This window comes from Buceros rhinoceros, unplaced genomic scaffold (genome assembly GCF_000710305.1).
Source record: "Buceros rhinoceros silvestris isolate BGI_N320 unplaced genomic scaffold, ASM71030v1 scaffold12076, whole genome shotgun sequence".
NCBI classification, from domain to species: Eukaryota; Metazoa; Chordata; class Aves; order Bucerotiformes; family Bucerotidae; genus Buceros; species Buceros rhinoceros.
Window position 1 is genome coordinate 1 of NW_010418117.1, and position 14,930 is coordinate 14,930.

At 43.8% G+C, this 14,930-nt stretch overlaps 1 protein-coding gene across 1 annotated transcript in view; it reads left to right on the forward strand.

The window, feature by feature from the left end:
• Positions 1–3: 3 nt before the first annotated feature.
• LOC104495448 (nebulin-like) overlaps positions 4–14,930 on the forward strand; it is a gene marked incomplete at both ends in the record, with an annotated part of 45,312 nt that continues 30,385 nt past the window's right edge. The window contains 25 exons of the mRNA XM_010138415.1: positions 4–15; positions 184–263; positions 300–531; positions 1,336–1,539; positions 1,764–1,868; positions 2,099–2,203; positions 2,296–2,607; positions 2,861–2,965; positions 3,209–3,307; positions 4,435–4,536; positions 4,738–4,845; positions 5,677–5,988; positions 6,121–6,225; positions 6,308–6,412; positions 6,940–7,044; positions 7,876–7,983; positions 8,069–8,182; positions 8,928–9,125; positions 9,651–9,755; positions 10,344–10,448; positions 10,537–10,641; positions 11,465–11,572; positions 12,268–12,381; positions 12,841–13,038; positions 14,228–14,332. Coding sequence (XP_010136717.1) covers positions 4–15; positions 184–263; positions 300–531; positions 1,336–1,539; positions 1,764–1,868; positions 2,099–2,203; positions 2,296–2,607; positions 2,861–2,965; positions 3,209–3,307; positions 4,435–4,536; positions 4,738–4,845; positions 5,677–5,988; positions 6,121–6,225; positions 6,308–6,412; positions 6,940–7,044; positions 7,876–7,983; positions 8,069–8,182; positions 8,928–9,125; positions 9,651–9,755; positions 10,344–10,448; positions 10,537–10,641; positions 11,465–11,572; positions 12,268–12,381; positions 12,841–13,038; positions 14,228–14,332 — 3,351 coding nt within the window. The remainder of the gene's footprint in view (positions 16–183; positions 264–299; positions 532–1,335; positions 1,540–1,763; positions 1,869–2,098; positions 2,204–2,295; positions 2,608–2,860; positions 2,966–3,208; positions 3,308–4,434; positions 4,537–4,737; positions 4,846–5,676; positions 5,989–6,120; positions 6,226–6,307; positions 6,413–6,939; positions 7,045–7,875; positions 7,984–8,068; positions 8,183–8,927; positions 9,126–9,650; positions 9,756–10,343; positions 10,449–10,536; positions 10,642–11,464; positions 11,573–12,267; positions 12,382–12,840; positions 13,039–14,227; positions 14,333–14,930) is intronic.

The window sequence follows — 14,930 nt, forward strand, 5'->3', positions numbered from 1 at the left end:
GACATCGCCAGTGAGGTAGGGTCTCCTGCTAACACGGTTGCTGTGTGCGTCTCTCCCTGTGTCCCGCTCAGCAGAACGCAGCGAGGCTCGGTTCGAGGGGCTGACAGCTCCGGAGGCCTTTAGCTGGTCCGTGGCGTTCAGGTGAGCCATGGGTGGGTGTTTGTGTTGTTCCTGCATCTGCAGTACAAGTACAAGGAAACGCACGAGAAGCAGAAAGGCCACTACATTGGGTGCAAAACCGCCGAGGAGGACCCCAAGCTGAGGCAGGGGGCACGTGCCGAGGAGGACCCCAAGCTGAGGCAGGCGGCACGTGCCATGTTGCTGCGGAACGACCGCCTGTACAAGAAGGCGTACAACGACTCCAAGGCCCACGTGCACATCCCGGTGGACGCGATGGCGGTGCAGGCAGCCAAGGAGTGCCAGACCCTGGTCAGTGACGTTGACTACCGGCACTACCTGCACCAGTGGACGTGCCTGCCCGACCAGAACGACGTGATCCACGCCAGGAAAGCCTACGACCTGCAGAGTGATGTGCGTATGTGTAGAGATGGAATTGCTACTGCTGCTATTGAATATATCGTAGCTTTGTGTTGATCGTTTGATAGTAAACAGTCACAAAGGATTTTTCTAGACTGTTTTACTGAGTTTTTAATGTTCCTTCTGTTATCTGCCGTTTTTCATCTTCCAAAAGGTATTGGTATTGCCTCGAAATTTTATGCAAGGCTTAGTTGCTCTCTGCTGTGTCGTGTATGCTTGGGGAGCACTGTGCTTTGGAGAGGAGGAAGGATTCGTCTCTCTCACTTTGATGGGACTCTTCTGTTTGCCCGTTTGGAATCGGATGGGTTTTCACAGAATCCCAGGCTGGTGGGGCTGGAATGGTCATCTGGACATCATCCAGTCCAAGTCCCTGCTAGAGCAGGGTCAGCAGAGCAGGTTGCCCAGGATGGTGTCCAGGGCATGTTTTGAAAGTCTCCAGAGAAGGAGACTCCACAACCTCATTGAGAATTGCTATTACTCCTGTTTATCTGGGTAGACTTGGAAATTTATTTAATTGCAAGAAAACTATGTAAGATGGTGGGTGAGATGTTTTAGTGGCTGATTTCAAAGCAGTCAGTACACCGGGTTCCTTCAGTTGGTTTTGCTGCTTCTCAATCAACATCAGTCATTTTTCCTCTGTTTCAATTCTGAGTGTCGAGTGAGATTCATGTTCCTTGCTGAAGGATTTGCTCAATTAAAACTTCGGTTTTCTGAAACATATACTGCTTTGTGTAGTTTAATATAATTAAGACAGTCATTTTAAACATGTTCCTCCTTTTCTGACCATGTCTGATGCAGGCTGTCTATAAGTCAGACCTAGAGTGGCTCCGTGGGATTGGCTGGTTGCCTATCGATTCTCCAGGGCTTAAGAGAGTGAAGCACGCCCAGGATCTCCTGAGCGATAACGTGTATCGAACACCTATTGAAAACCTGAAATACAGCAGCGTTGTTGATTCTCCAGACATTCTTCTAGCTAAAGTGAACGCCGAACAAGTCAGCATTGTATGTGACAACGTTCTTAAAGATGTTTCGAGGCCATAAATGGTTAAAGAGAAGTCTCACTGCTAGAACGTAAAGTTGATCAGTGGTATTTTAAGTCAAGTTTAATGCGTATCCAGACGTTTTATGTTTTAGAGGTGATATTTCAAGAGAGATTTGGGGGATTTTATGTTACTGACAAGTGAAAATCCGTAATTACAGTATCATAAAGTGAACTATTTTCACAGCCAAAATACAAAGAAGCCTGGGAAAAGGACAAGACTATGATCCATATTATGCCAGACACACCCGAAATCAACCTCGCCCGGACCAATGCTGCTAATTATAGCCAGGTATGCCGATCAGTCTGTTTCCGCCCTTCCTGGAGAACAGTATCTGTAGCCTGCGAATTTTAGTAGTCTAAGATGTTACTTACGAAGTCCAAGATTAAGTCATGGGAATCTCCTTGGAGTCTGCCCTCATGCAGGGCTTGCAGTGTTCAAGCAGCGAGTCAACCGTGTGCTGCTTTTATGGCAAATGCCAGAGCATTTGTCATCCGTGTGACGTTCTGCTGTCTTCTCAGAAACTGTATAAAGAAGCTTGGGATGAGTTGAAGACGAGTTACGATTTGAGAGCAGATGCAATCCCAATCAAGTCGGCCAAAGCTTCTAGAGAAATTGCTAGTGATGTAAGTGCCAAAGGAGGCGTCTAACTTTAAACGTGCTGCAAGGGCTGTTTCAGGGTGACTGTTACGAACGGTGATCTTTGCTCTTTCCCCAGTATAAGTACAAACTGGACCACGAGAAGCAGAAAGGCCATTATGTTGGAGTTCCAAGTGCAAAAGAAGATACAAAGATGCAGTTTGCCCTGGACATAGGCAAAGTTCAGAGTGAGCTCGAATACAAGAAGCACTTTGCCAAGTGGAGGACCCGCTGCCACCTCCCTGCAGACATGCTCTCGATCGTATCAGCTAAGCAGGGCCAGGCTTTGGTCAGTGACGTTGATTACCGCCACTACTTGCATCAGTGGATCTGTCTTCCAGATCAGAACAATATCATACATGCCAGGAAAGCCTACGATCTCCAGAGTGATGTAAGTTAACGTGAAGACTCACGTAACTGGTATTGTCTCTTCTTCATCCGCTTTGGCTCTCAGTGGGGATCTTCTGCTGAATCCAGTGAACTGGCTTTGCTCTTTATTAGGAATGGAAGCAGGTGCCACTGTAATGTACTGCCAGGTTTGAAGTGTGATAAATTCAGCGATCGTGTTGAACTACTGCTCTCCTTTTAACCAGGGGAAGTATTGTACAGGGAACGGTAGCTGACAACATACTTTGTTTTCCCAGGCTGTTTACAAATCGGATCTAGAATGGCTGCGGGGTATTGGATGGTTGCCGAATGATTCAGTTGGAATCAACCATGTCAAGCATGCTGGAGATCTCCTGAATGAGGTAACAAAATGTTTTTCAATACTAGATTTTTCTTAAGGATTTCTAACTTAAAGTGTCTTTAATGGTTAAATGCATCAATATTTTTAAAGTAAAAAACACACTGGAGTAGTTCCACTGCATTTGTTGTGTTTGGAGAGTTTTTCTCTCATGCAACTTTCTTGTCTTGCTTATGTATTCAGAACTGCAGTGTTAGCTAGAGAATATTCCAGAATAATCGGACCGTTCATTTCTCCTCTTGTACAGAGAAAGTATCGTACAAAAGTGGAAACCCTTCCATTTACTCCAGTGGCGGACAGAGTGGATTACATCACAGCCAAGAACAGTGGTGAAATTCTCAGTGATGTGAGTTTGCTAGCACATTTCTGGGCTCTTAATTTGGTCTGTGTATTTATTTACAAGGCAGGATTTTATCTTTAAAAGGGTATTTATTTTATCTTTTAATAAAACCAAAAGACTTCCCAGTCTCTGGGAATTCTGTGAACGTATGACGTCAAGATGAACAGGACTTGACTAGCTCATCTCCATCGCTTGTGAGGAAGCAGCTCCTCAAGCAGAACCACATCATCATTCCTAGCGATGTGAAAAGCCAGGGCTAGTCCCCCAACCAGCCCCTTCTTTCAGTCTTGGCTGATGACAACAGTGATCACTGACCACATGAACACAAACAGCCACTCGCACCCTGGCGAGCATGATGTTCAAACCTCCTCACCTATGCCAACATGCGTTTACACTTTGTAGTTACCCCCTGTGGAGCGGTAAGCACGAGCAGAGCTGGTGTGCTGCCAGCGTGCTGTTGCTTGTGGGTTTGAGGGCTAGTCTGTGAGAAGCTGCCCTGTGAACATCAAAGGACACAACCTCCTCTCAGTTCTTTCTTGTGGTTCCTTTTTGCTCTGTGCTTCTGTCACAGAACAGCCAAACGCTTCCATTAACTGCGACACTGGTGCAGGCTGGCGATACCAACGATGCGGTTGAATCGGATGTTGTGCTGCGGTGCAACCACATACACACCTTCGGGCCCCTCCTGTGCCTGGGGACATGACCCCATATGGACACTGTGAGCGGGAGGTGCTAGAATGCTGCTTTCAATGGAGCTCATGCTGAGTCAAGAGATTTGCTCTTAATCAGCTTAAAATCTCTTGCCCTGGTTCAAATGCTTCTGGCTTGGCTACGGGCTGTACATCCCCGTGGATCAAACCCATAGCAGACCTTTGGCTGCTGAAGATTCTTCCCTGGCCATGCAGCTGCCTTGGAACAAGTTTTTAAAATTTTCTATGAGAAGTTTTGCTTTTTCTTGCCTTGTATAATTCACTTTTTTAAAAATTTACCCATTTGGATGTATATTTAATGTGCCATGTCAAACAGCCTTGCAAATTCAGGGACTTACGCATGATTTCATGTATAAAATATGGGGCTTGGCTTCCCAGTTTCGTGGTGGTGCTGCAAGGCAGTCATTGCTTTCTCTGTTCTAGGTTAAATACCACAAAGCATGGAATGAGGTCAAGTCCAATTATACCCTAACAGACACCCCACAGCTCGATATGGCCCGAGAGGCAGCCAGAATTCTTAACCAGGTATGTGATCTCTCCCTGACAGCTTCTACTCGTGTTGGTAACTCTTCTGAGGAACTTGCCTTACTGACAACATCCATAAGGATGGATTTTTCCATCCAAGGAAGGATTTATCGTCCTTATGCTTTAATATAGCTTACTGATATACTCTAAGAACTATCATTATGGTAGTGTTGAATTCCTCCTCGCTTTTATTTTCCACAGAATTTATACAAGGAAAGCTGGGAGAAAGAAAAAGCCACCGGTTACCTCTTACCTCCTGACACGGTGCAGATCAGTCATGCCAAGCACTCAAATGATGTCCAAAGTGAGGTAATAATTCTTTTCATTAGGAAGACAGGTGCTTGTAAGCCTGGAACTGTTAGAGGCCTTGTGAATGCAACGACAGTCATGGAGAGATTTCTATGAGGCGTAATGGCCTGAGGACTCTTCATGACCCACGACGTCCACTTTAGCCACATTTGTTATTAAGGATGTCAACAGATACCCATGCTGAAAGGTTAGGTGCTCTTCTCCACCTTTGCTTTCTCCAGAAATGGCCCTCTCAAAGTCAGCTGAGGTGGACTTCCATATTTTACTAATGTTAGGTAGTTGAAGTGATATGATTCCTGTAGATAGCTCTGATCTCACTTGTTGGCATGTCACAGAGGCTTCCCCCCGAGAAGCTGTATGGTGGTGTGCACGTGGCATTTTAACGGATGTTGGAAGCATTACTTGGCTCTTAGTCTGAATATATGTTTTATCAAAACAGTGTGATGTCAATACCGTAAATAAGCATCCCCCCTTCAGACAGTCTGAAATCATTTGTTACAAAAACTTGTTGTGAAACTGAGGCTAAAGACACTTACTAGCAAACGTTTGCTAGCAAATCTTTCCTGCTATGTTGAAAATACCGTTTACTGAAAAATGGTAGCACATTTGTCTAGAAAATTCTCTATTTTGAAGTGGAAGGACTATACAAGTAAATTACTGTTTGTGTCGTGTTTTTATCATCTGGTCATGTACTGAACACCTAAGACTGCTGTTGACCTCTCGCTGTCTCCTCTGTCCTTCGTGTTGACATAACCACAGCTGTTCACAGTGAAAACCAGAGCAGGTACTGTCACCTTTGATTTTGTACATCTTTCTCCCCTCTTCCATCAGCTTAAATACAAAGCTGACTACGTCAAACAAAGAGGTCACTACGTTGGAGTTGCCAGTATGAGAGATGATCCAAAACTGGTGTGGTTTGAGCACGCGGGCGAGATCCAGAATGAAAGATTGTACAAGTCAGACTATCACAAAACCAAGGCCAAAATTCACATCCCTGCGGATATGATGTCAGTTGTAGCAGCAAAGGACTGTCAGAACCTGGTCAGCAATGTTGACTACCGCCATTACCTGCACGAATGGACATGCCATCCCGACCAGAACGACTGTATCCAGGCGAGGAAGGCCTATGATCTGCAAAGTGATGTAAGTGATGGTACAAACGTACTGTGTAATTTACACCTGGTTTGGTCTAAGTGTGCTGTCCGTATTAAAACTGGAAAATGTCATCCGGAATTAAAGAATTTCTTTCCCTTTGAATTATCTTTTATGATTTAGAACATTTATAAAGCTGATCTGGAATGGCTTCGTGGCTGTGGTTGGATTCCTCTGGATTCGGTGGAACACAAGAAAGTTAAGAATGCACAAGAACTGATAAATAAGGTAAAGGAAAATACTTCAGCGTTATGCAACAAGCTCTTCTTCCTCTGCACGGTGCTTAAGAAAATATTTCATCTCTTTGCAGAGAGCATACACGAAAGAAGCCCTCGATAACTTCTCCAATTACACCAGCGTGGTTGACACTCCCGACATTGTTTTGGCAAAGATTAACTCTGTCAATCAGAGCGATGTATGTACTTCTTTTTGAACAGGAACTGTTGTATCACTAGAATTAGTGGATGACCTGGTTGCTTTTCTAAACTACAGTGTGTTTAGCCTTATGTACGTGTGTGTGTGCATCTGCTTCGTTAGTAATAGACTGTTCCTGGGGTGACTAAGTGTAGTAAGAAGTATATGAATGAACCACACAATATCGCTACCCAGAACAGTTTTGCATTTTCCTGTAGAAGAATATAGCATGTCCCTCACGGTTTGCTTATAGGAGTTACAAATCGAGTCCTGCTCTTGGTGCTCAGCAGCGGAGCTCCCGGTGTTGCTCCTGACCCGTCCTGGCTGAGCAGTGTGTTTGATTTCGCTGGATCCTGCGTGGGTTTTGTGGTGTAACGTTTGCCTGTGTCGTGTAGCGGTTGGAATGCACACTCAACATTACTGAAGGCATGATAACGTAACAGAAGATGAACGTCTGCTTCGAACGGAGGGACTAGTTGGGATCATTTACTTCTCCTGTGGAACTAACATTTTCCGTTTCTTTCGTAGCTAAAATACAAAGAAACGTTTAACCTCGAGAAAGGCCAGTATATTGGGTCAGATGACACCCCTGCGCTGAAACATGCCAAAGACATGTCCCTGCTGCACAGCGATGTAAGACCGATAAAGCTTTTATTTGGGAAGGTTATTTAGTCATTTTGCTCTTCAGTTTTTCCAGGTTTGGATTGTTAGGAGAAGGGTAATTTCTTTCCTTATTGAGCTGGTTTTAAAGCACTGCTGGGTGCTCTTTGGAAGCAGTAGTGGTAGTAATAGAGTTTGTATCATCAGAACACTTTATAATTCCATCCAATGATATCTTCCCAGACTACTGATCAAATTTACATTTATTCTTTAAAAAGAGAGGAAATTTGCATATTATTTACATTATTAAGCAGTTACTTTTTAGTAGTCTCACTAATTTTAATGGCACATCTCTATTATTGTATGAAATATGACTACTGATACAAGTAGGTGCTTCATAATTTAGTCTGAAGGTGAATATATTTATATTCAACAAAATGTGATGTCTCGGGAAGGTGCTGGTGACACAGTTAATGCTCTTATAATAAACGATAGTATTACTGGGAGGTTTTTCACAGCTTTGACCTGTAGCTATAAAATTACTAGTGTCAGTTCTATACCGTGATTTTAAACAAGAGTGTTGGCTGGTTTTATTACTCTTCTGGATGAGAAACGTTGAATTCCAAGTACAGTAAAGAAAGCAGAGATCAGCTCAGATTTGTGCTCAGGTACCTTCCTGAACTGGAACACTTACTCTGTTTCCTTATCGACACCAGTGTTCAAAATGAACGTTCTTTGATTAATTTATCGTGAGAATTCATTACAACAGCAGTCATAGTCCATGTGCATGTAAACGGCAGGGTCAGGTTTCTTGGGACATATAATGGCTTTTTTTTAATCAAAACTTGTATGTGGTTCCTCTAGAAACTTTATAAAAATGCCTGGGAAATCAGCAAGCCCATTGGCTACACTTTGGATGAGAAATACATCCCAGTTGTTGGAGCGAAGCGTGCGAACTACGTAAATAGTGAGGTTAGTAGGAAGTTTCCACTCTGACTCTTTGTTCCCTGTAAGTTGCTAGAACGAGCTTTAAGTTTTCCACATGAATGTTTTGCAGCTGAAGTACAAGGAAATATATGAGAAGCTGAAAGGCCATTACCTGGCTGGGAAGGACATTGGTGATTTCCCCAGCGTCATCCATTCGCTCGCGTTCCAGAAAATGAGGAGCGCGGTAAGGAGAGAATTAGCCTCGCTGTCGTAATTTCCTTTATTTTAGTGTGATGCATTTAAACATAAATGATGCAAAGCTTGGTAACATCAGTAAAAGTGCTTTCAACACTTATTTTATTCTGAGTGGTTATATTCAACACAGATTGAGTAACTGAACTTGAAATGATTTGGGAGATTAAGAAGGGATTAAGATTTAGGTATTAGACATATTAGAACAGGGAAACAGCATTTTTCTATTTCAGTTTGAGTTTGAGCAGTAAGAAATGCTGCGTTACTTGGGATACTTTTGCTTTACAAAAAAAAAGAAAAAGAAAAAGTTCTTTTGAATTAAAATAGGAATTTAAGAACTGGAAAGCAAATGCACGCTTGGTGTTTTGTTATTCTCGCCACGTCATGCAGGGTATAAAGTTAGTACAATCCCACATAGTCTGTCTTCATTCAGATAGGGAGATTCAACTAGACTAAAAACACGTCACCAGCATAGGACTCTTTCTCTTGAAGTCTTGTTACTTTTCCCACTGGCTGTTAAACCTGCAAGTGAAGAAGGTCATTCTCGTCCTTCTGGAACCTCCTCAGAAAAAATGGTGATCACTACTGAGGTTAAGATTTCATCCTGTTGAATCCCGTGGGATCTTAGCCACTAAATCCAGAAAGCATGTCTCGGATTACGTAGCCGGTTAGAGTCAAAACCACGCAGAAAAACACTGTTCTCTCTTCTCCCCTTGTCCCCAATCTTCCCGGTTTAGTTGGCATACAGGAAGAATTATGAAGACACCAAAACAAATGTCCATATTCCAAGCGACATGATGAATCACGTGCTAGCCAAGAAGTGCCAGTATATCCTCAGTGATCTCGAATACCGAACGTACTTCCATCAGTGGAACTGTTCACCTGAAGAAAATGATGTTATTCAAGCCAGAAAAGCCCAGGAAATTCTGAGTGACGTACGTGTTTCATTTGTTGGTTTGGCACGTTAGTAGCCTTTCGTGTCATTTTTCCCCAGGGTATTTAAATATAAAATACTTCCTAATATCTAAATATGAAATTAATAACCATGCTCTTAGGTAACTTGGTACCGAAAGTTACATGAGTGGCACACTGAGCCACTTCAAGTTTTCATATGACCTAGTCAACAGGAGCTCAGCTTGGGCCAGCCATGCTTTCCGATAAACCGTGATGCGTGAAGTGCCTGGCCCCGGCTATGCCATATTGTTCGGTTTAGTTTCCCTTGCAAATCCTGCGGGTAAAAGTCATACAGTCAAACCACGAGATGGGCTGGTCTTCTCTGTGCTCTGAGCTCTCCATGCTCAGCACTGCTGACTGAGCGCGGGGCAGACTCTGTGGTAACCTTCGGCACTGAGTTTGCGCAAGTGGAAGACGCCGAGTATAGAGAGAGGAAACAAAGACTACTTTCTTCCAGCAGAAGGCAGATTTCTTCCTAACTTAATAGTCTGTTTTCTTCCATACAGGTGGTGTACAAAGATGACTTAAATTGGCTGAAGGGACTTGGGTGTTATGTCTGGGATACTCCACAAATCCTGCACGCCAAAAAATCCTATGACCTCCAGAGCCAAGTGAGTATTGTTTCCTCAGAGTAAATGCTTCTAAGATTTTTTTTCCTCTGTTTATGATTCACTGGGACGGACGCCTGTCCTGGTCCGGAGCAGAATGGAGTAATTCCAACCACATCAGAAGGATTGTGTTCAAACTGCCACAATACACTCTTCCAGCTTCACCTGTAGAAAGATGATCACTTTGGTCATCGAAGGAGCAGAAAGCTTAGGAGAAGGGAAGGGCAGCAGGGTTGGGTTTTTAACGGCCAGAAGATAACACTCAATCTTTCTGCACACTATCCTGTGCGCAAGATACCTCAGGGAGTCCTTTATGCTGGGAAGATAGTGTCCCTTGCCTTGCTGACGGTGCTCGTCGCCCCCTAGATGCCACACAGCGACGTGTGATTTCCATTATCCCTTTGTCCATCCTGGCTGGACATTACGTCTTTCTTTTCTCTGACCTGTCACTTTTGAAGTTGGTCTGAACTGTAATCCTGGGCATCAGCTGTCCAGAACTGATCTTAGAGGAAGCTGGCAGACAATTTCCTGGTCCTTTTCAGCATTAATGTTTGGGTTTGGGGTTTTTTTTTTGTATGTTTCTTTTCTTAGATAAAATATACAGCTGCAGGAAAAGAGAATCTTCAGAACTTCGGTGTCGTCACCGACACGCCTGTCTACGTGACTGCGGTGCAGAGCGGTATAAACGCCAGTGAGGTGAGTCTCCCCGCTTCTACTCAGGTGTCTTCCCCTGCTCCTTGTGAGAACCGAAACAAGTTCACTAAATCTGTGTTTCATCTGACAGGTGAAATACAAGGAAGATTACCACAAAACGAAGGACAAGTACACAACGGTGACAGAAACAGTGGATTCGGAGAGAGTTCAGAATCTGAAACATCTCTTCAGCAACGTAAGTCTTTCTACACTTTTTTTTTTTTTCCTCTTGAGGTGCTACTAGGTGGGACTTTTGTTTCATTTTGTTTGTTCATTCTGAAGTTAAACATCCAGACATGGAGCTTATCAAAGGGAGCGGTAGCCCTGGGCATTAGCAACGTAAGTCTTTCTACACATTTTTTTTTTTTTTCCTCTTGAGGTGCTACTAGGTGGGACTTTTGTTTCATTTTGTTTGTTCATTCTGAAGTTAAACATCCAGACATGGAGCTTATCAAAGGGAGCGGTAGCCCTGGGCATTGCCTGAGTATGGGGAAAGTGCTGGGCTTCAGGCAGAGGGCAGATTTTGTAGCTATAGCTCCAGCAGAATCTGAAACATCTCTTCAGCAACGTAAGTCTTTCTACACTTTTTTTTTTTTCCTCTTGAGGTGCTACTAGGTGGGACTTTTGTTTCATTTTGTTTGTTCATTCTGAAGTTAAACATCCAGACATGGAGCTTATCAAAGGCAGCGGTAGCCGTGGGCATTGCCTGAGTATGGGGAAGGTGCTGGGCTTCAGGCAGAGGGCAGATTTTGTAGCTATAGCTCCAGCCTTGTCAAACAACATGCATCAATAAATGGGTTCCCGGAAGAAAACTGCACCTGAACAAGCTGAAGACCTTGTGTGAAAAAGGACGCCAATAGCTAGAAAGCATTTTTGTCCCCCTTTATGTCAAGATTAAACTAGTGTGCAGCCTCTTGATACTAAGTTACAGCATATAAATAAAAACAGAACGGCTTTTGATTTCTGTTGGCCATGGGGAAGAATTTTTCCACTCACAGAGACCTTCTATTTCCCCTTAGAATCTCTACAAGGAAGCCTGGGAGAAAGTGAAAGCGACTGGCTACCTATTGCCCTCCGATGCGGTGTCCCTCGCGCGTGCGAAAGAACTGAAGCATAACGCGAGTATCGTAAGTGAATAAAATACTGTCCTCGCTTTTCATCAGCTCGGCATTTCTAGCACTGAAATCCTTCATGCCCTGCACACACTAGAGGTGTAAAAAAGGGGTTTTAAATCATCTGCTGGTTATAATTTAGAAATATGTGTCTGTAGGTAATCAGTTTTCTGTGATAATCTGTTGGAGAACGGTTAGATAGTCCTTTGCTGCTTCTTTTCATTGAAAACGGGTCACGTTTTATAGTGATAGAAACTGTTCCTTCAAAACACCTGGTTAAGTGGGTTTTTTTTAGTCTAAATTGCGTAAGTGTCCAAGTCAACAAAGCACCAAATGTGCTTTAAATGAAAAAAGTTCAAATGAATCTTTATCAGGTGTAGAAGAGCAGAACCTTATGCTTACTGAGCCGAGGCTTATGAGAGGTCCCTCTCGCCACGGAGAGCTTTAAATCAGAGCGCTGGAACGATAAACAAATAGCTTGTCCTACATCCATTTCTTTCAACAGTCTTCTAGTCAGCTGCTGTTATTTTACAGCATGACAACTGTGATGTGCTTTCTTTGCTGTTTGAAATAAAACAGAAATCCAGGATCCTGCTTTAAAGGTTTCTCTGCTTGTTGGACACGATTTTGCTTATTGACGAATTTTGTTCCAGAAATACAATTGACTCATTAGAATCCATTTCTTTTTGCCTTTCTTTGCACCTGCTTAGGTAAAATACCGGGAAGAATATGACAAGTTTAAAGCACTGTACACGCTTCCCCGCGGTGTTGAGGATGACCCCAACACGGCAAGGTGCCTTAGAGTTGGGAAACTCAATATCGACGTAAGTGCTGTTTTCCTGGTACAACCTCACTTCCCTCAGAGGAGGCTACTCGGAGAATCCACGGGCCCTCACCCAGACATCACCTTCCCACACGTTTGCCGCTGCTCAGTCTTTGCTAAATTCTATAATACGCCTACAAACGTCTTTTCAAGCCTGACTGTTTAATTGCCTGCAGGGATAAGCCTTTAACGTAACAATTTCATGTATAAAACAGAGCACTCTGGAGTCTCCCTCCTTTTGACACGAGAGTACAATGAAAATTGGACAAATCATGTTCTGTCACCCTTGTTAAGGTTCTCTAAATTATTTTTAGAGCAGGCAAGCTGTCAATTTTAGTGGTAGCCAAAGTGAGTGCTCTGCCACTAACATTCCGTGAACATATCAACACTTCAAATTCATCAACAGTTTATGCTTCAGACTCCTTGTTGTCATTATTAATGTACTGCTTTAACTCTGCAGCGTCTCTACAGGGAAACCTATGAAAAGAATAAAGCCAAAGTCCACATTATTCCAGACATGGTAGACATAATTTCTGCTAAGGATGCACAGAAGAAAATCAGTGAAATTGATTACCGCACGCATCTCCACGAGTGGATCTGTCTGCCAGATCTCCAGATCAACGCCCACGTTCGGAAAGTAACCGATCAGCTCAGTGACGTAAGGGCGCAAATCACGTGTTTGCCTCTCACTTCTCAGAAAGATTCTTGCACTTGTGCTCTGTTAGAGGAAATGGTTTAGCAAGGACTAGCAAAGGACTCGGCACTGGTGAGGCCATGCCTCAAATACTGCATCCAGTTTTGGGCCCCTCACTCCCAGAAGGACGTTGAGGGGCTGGAGCGTGTCCAGAGAAGGGCAACAAAGCTGGTCTAGAGAAGAAGCCTTATGAGGAGCAGCTAAGGGACCTGAGGTTGTTTAGGCTGGAGAAAAGGAGGGGAAACCTTATCGCTCTCTACAACTAGCTGAAAGGAGGTGGGGTTGGAGTCTTCTCCCATGTAACAACTGACAGGTCTAGAGGAAGCGGCCTCAAGTTGTGCCGGGGGAGGTTCAGATTGGATTTTAGGAAGAATTTCTTCACTGAAAGGGTTGAGAAGCCTTGGCACAGGCTGCCCCGGGAGGTGGTGGAGTCCCCATCCCTGGAAGTGGTTAAGAGACACGTAGATGTGGCTGAGGGACAGGGTTTAGGGACCCTGGCAGGGCATGGTGTGTGGTTGGACTTGATGATCTTAGAGGTCTCTTCCAACCAGAGGATTCTGTGATTCTGTGACTTAGCTGGAGCGCGCTGAAGTTGCCACCTGAATCTGTTGTATTACACACTGTTAAACAGCACCCGCATCGTGGTTCCACAACGCTTGGCAATGAGCGTGTCGTTGAGGAGTGGCTCAGTGTGCGTAATTCCAGGGTTACCAGTGAGGGCACTGGGTCACAGCACTACGGTGCCACCAGTTCAGCCAGCCCTGTCTGCACGTTGTCCTTCATTATTTGGTTGCATGAAGTGTGGAAGCTTCGGAAGGTTGAGAAAATCCTGGTGGCGCGAGGCCTTGCGTCGGCCAGCCCAGGAGTAGCCGGCAGTCTGTCAGTAAACCGGTGCCCGGCAGGACATGCGAGTACTTTGTTTTGAAAGTCATCAGGTTTTTCTGTTTACTGGCCAAACTGAAGCAATGAAGAAAAATTATTTAAATCCCCAAATTAATTGTTTTTATTATCTCAAACAAACAACAAAAAAAAAGCAGAATACTGGAAACCTTACTTGGCATCATTGAACCGTTGTGTTTTGGACTGATTCAGCAATAAGCGGTTGGGTCCTAGTGAGAACCTTACAGATGGCTGCTTTGCTCTGCTTCCTCAGGTGATGTACAAGGATGATCTTAACTGGCTGAAAGGCATTGGCTGCTTTGTTTGGGACACTCCAGAAATTCTCCACGCCAAACACGCCTACGACCTTCGCAGTGATGTGAGTGGAGATACTGGTTCTGCTTCTTCTTTTTTTTTTCCTCCATTGTATTAGAAAGGAGGAGTCACTGTCTTCGACTGCGGATAGAGCCTGGGAAAACATTCTGTATATCTTTCTTTGCTCAATAACCGTGTATGGTCACTTTGGTGCTTTAGAAGAAGTAGGTACTGTCAGGTTACATCCCATTCTGGAAAGTAATTTGCCATTCAGACCCCTTGAAGTACAGCGGAAATGATGCAGAATTCTTAATAAAACCAAAGAAATTTTGATTTTTATGATTCCTTTTTCTCCTCTCAAGATCTTATGCCACATCCTTAGTTTGGGATTAAGCCATTAAAATGGGAGAACAACCATTCTGGGTTTTGGGAATGTTTGTCCCCGCATAAGTTCTGTGTCAGAAGTATGTTTGGTGTTTACTATATTGTACGTACCCCTGTTCTGTGAGTGAGTATCGACGTTTCTTAATAGTCCCTGACAAAACTTGCCGGCTGTCCTTACCTGGTAAGGTGCCGTGTTCATTTATTCAGCCACTGTTTCAATACACTTTCTGTTTAAATGCTGGTTCACTTGTGGAATAGTTCAGTAATAAATTATAAAT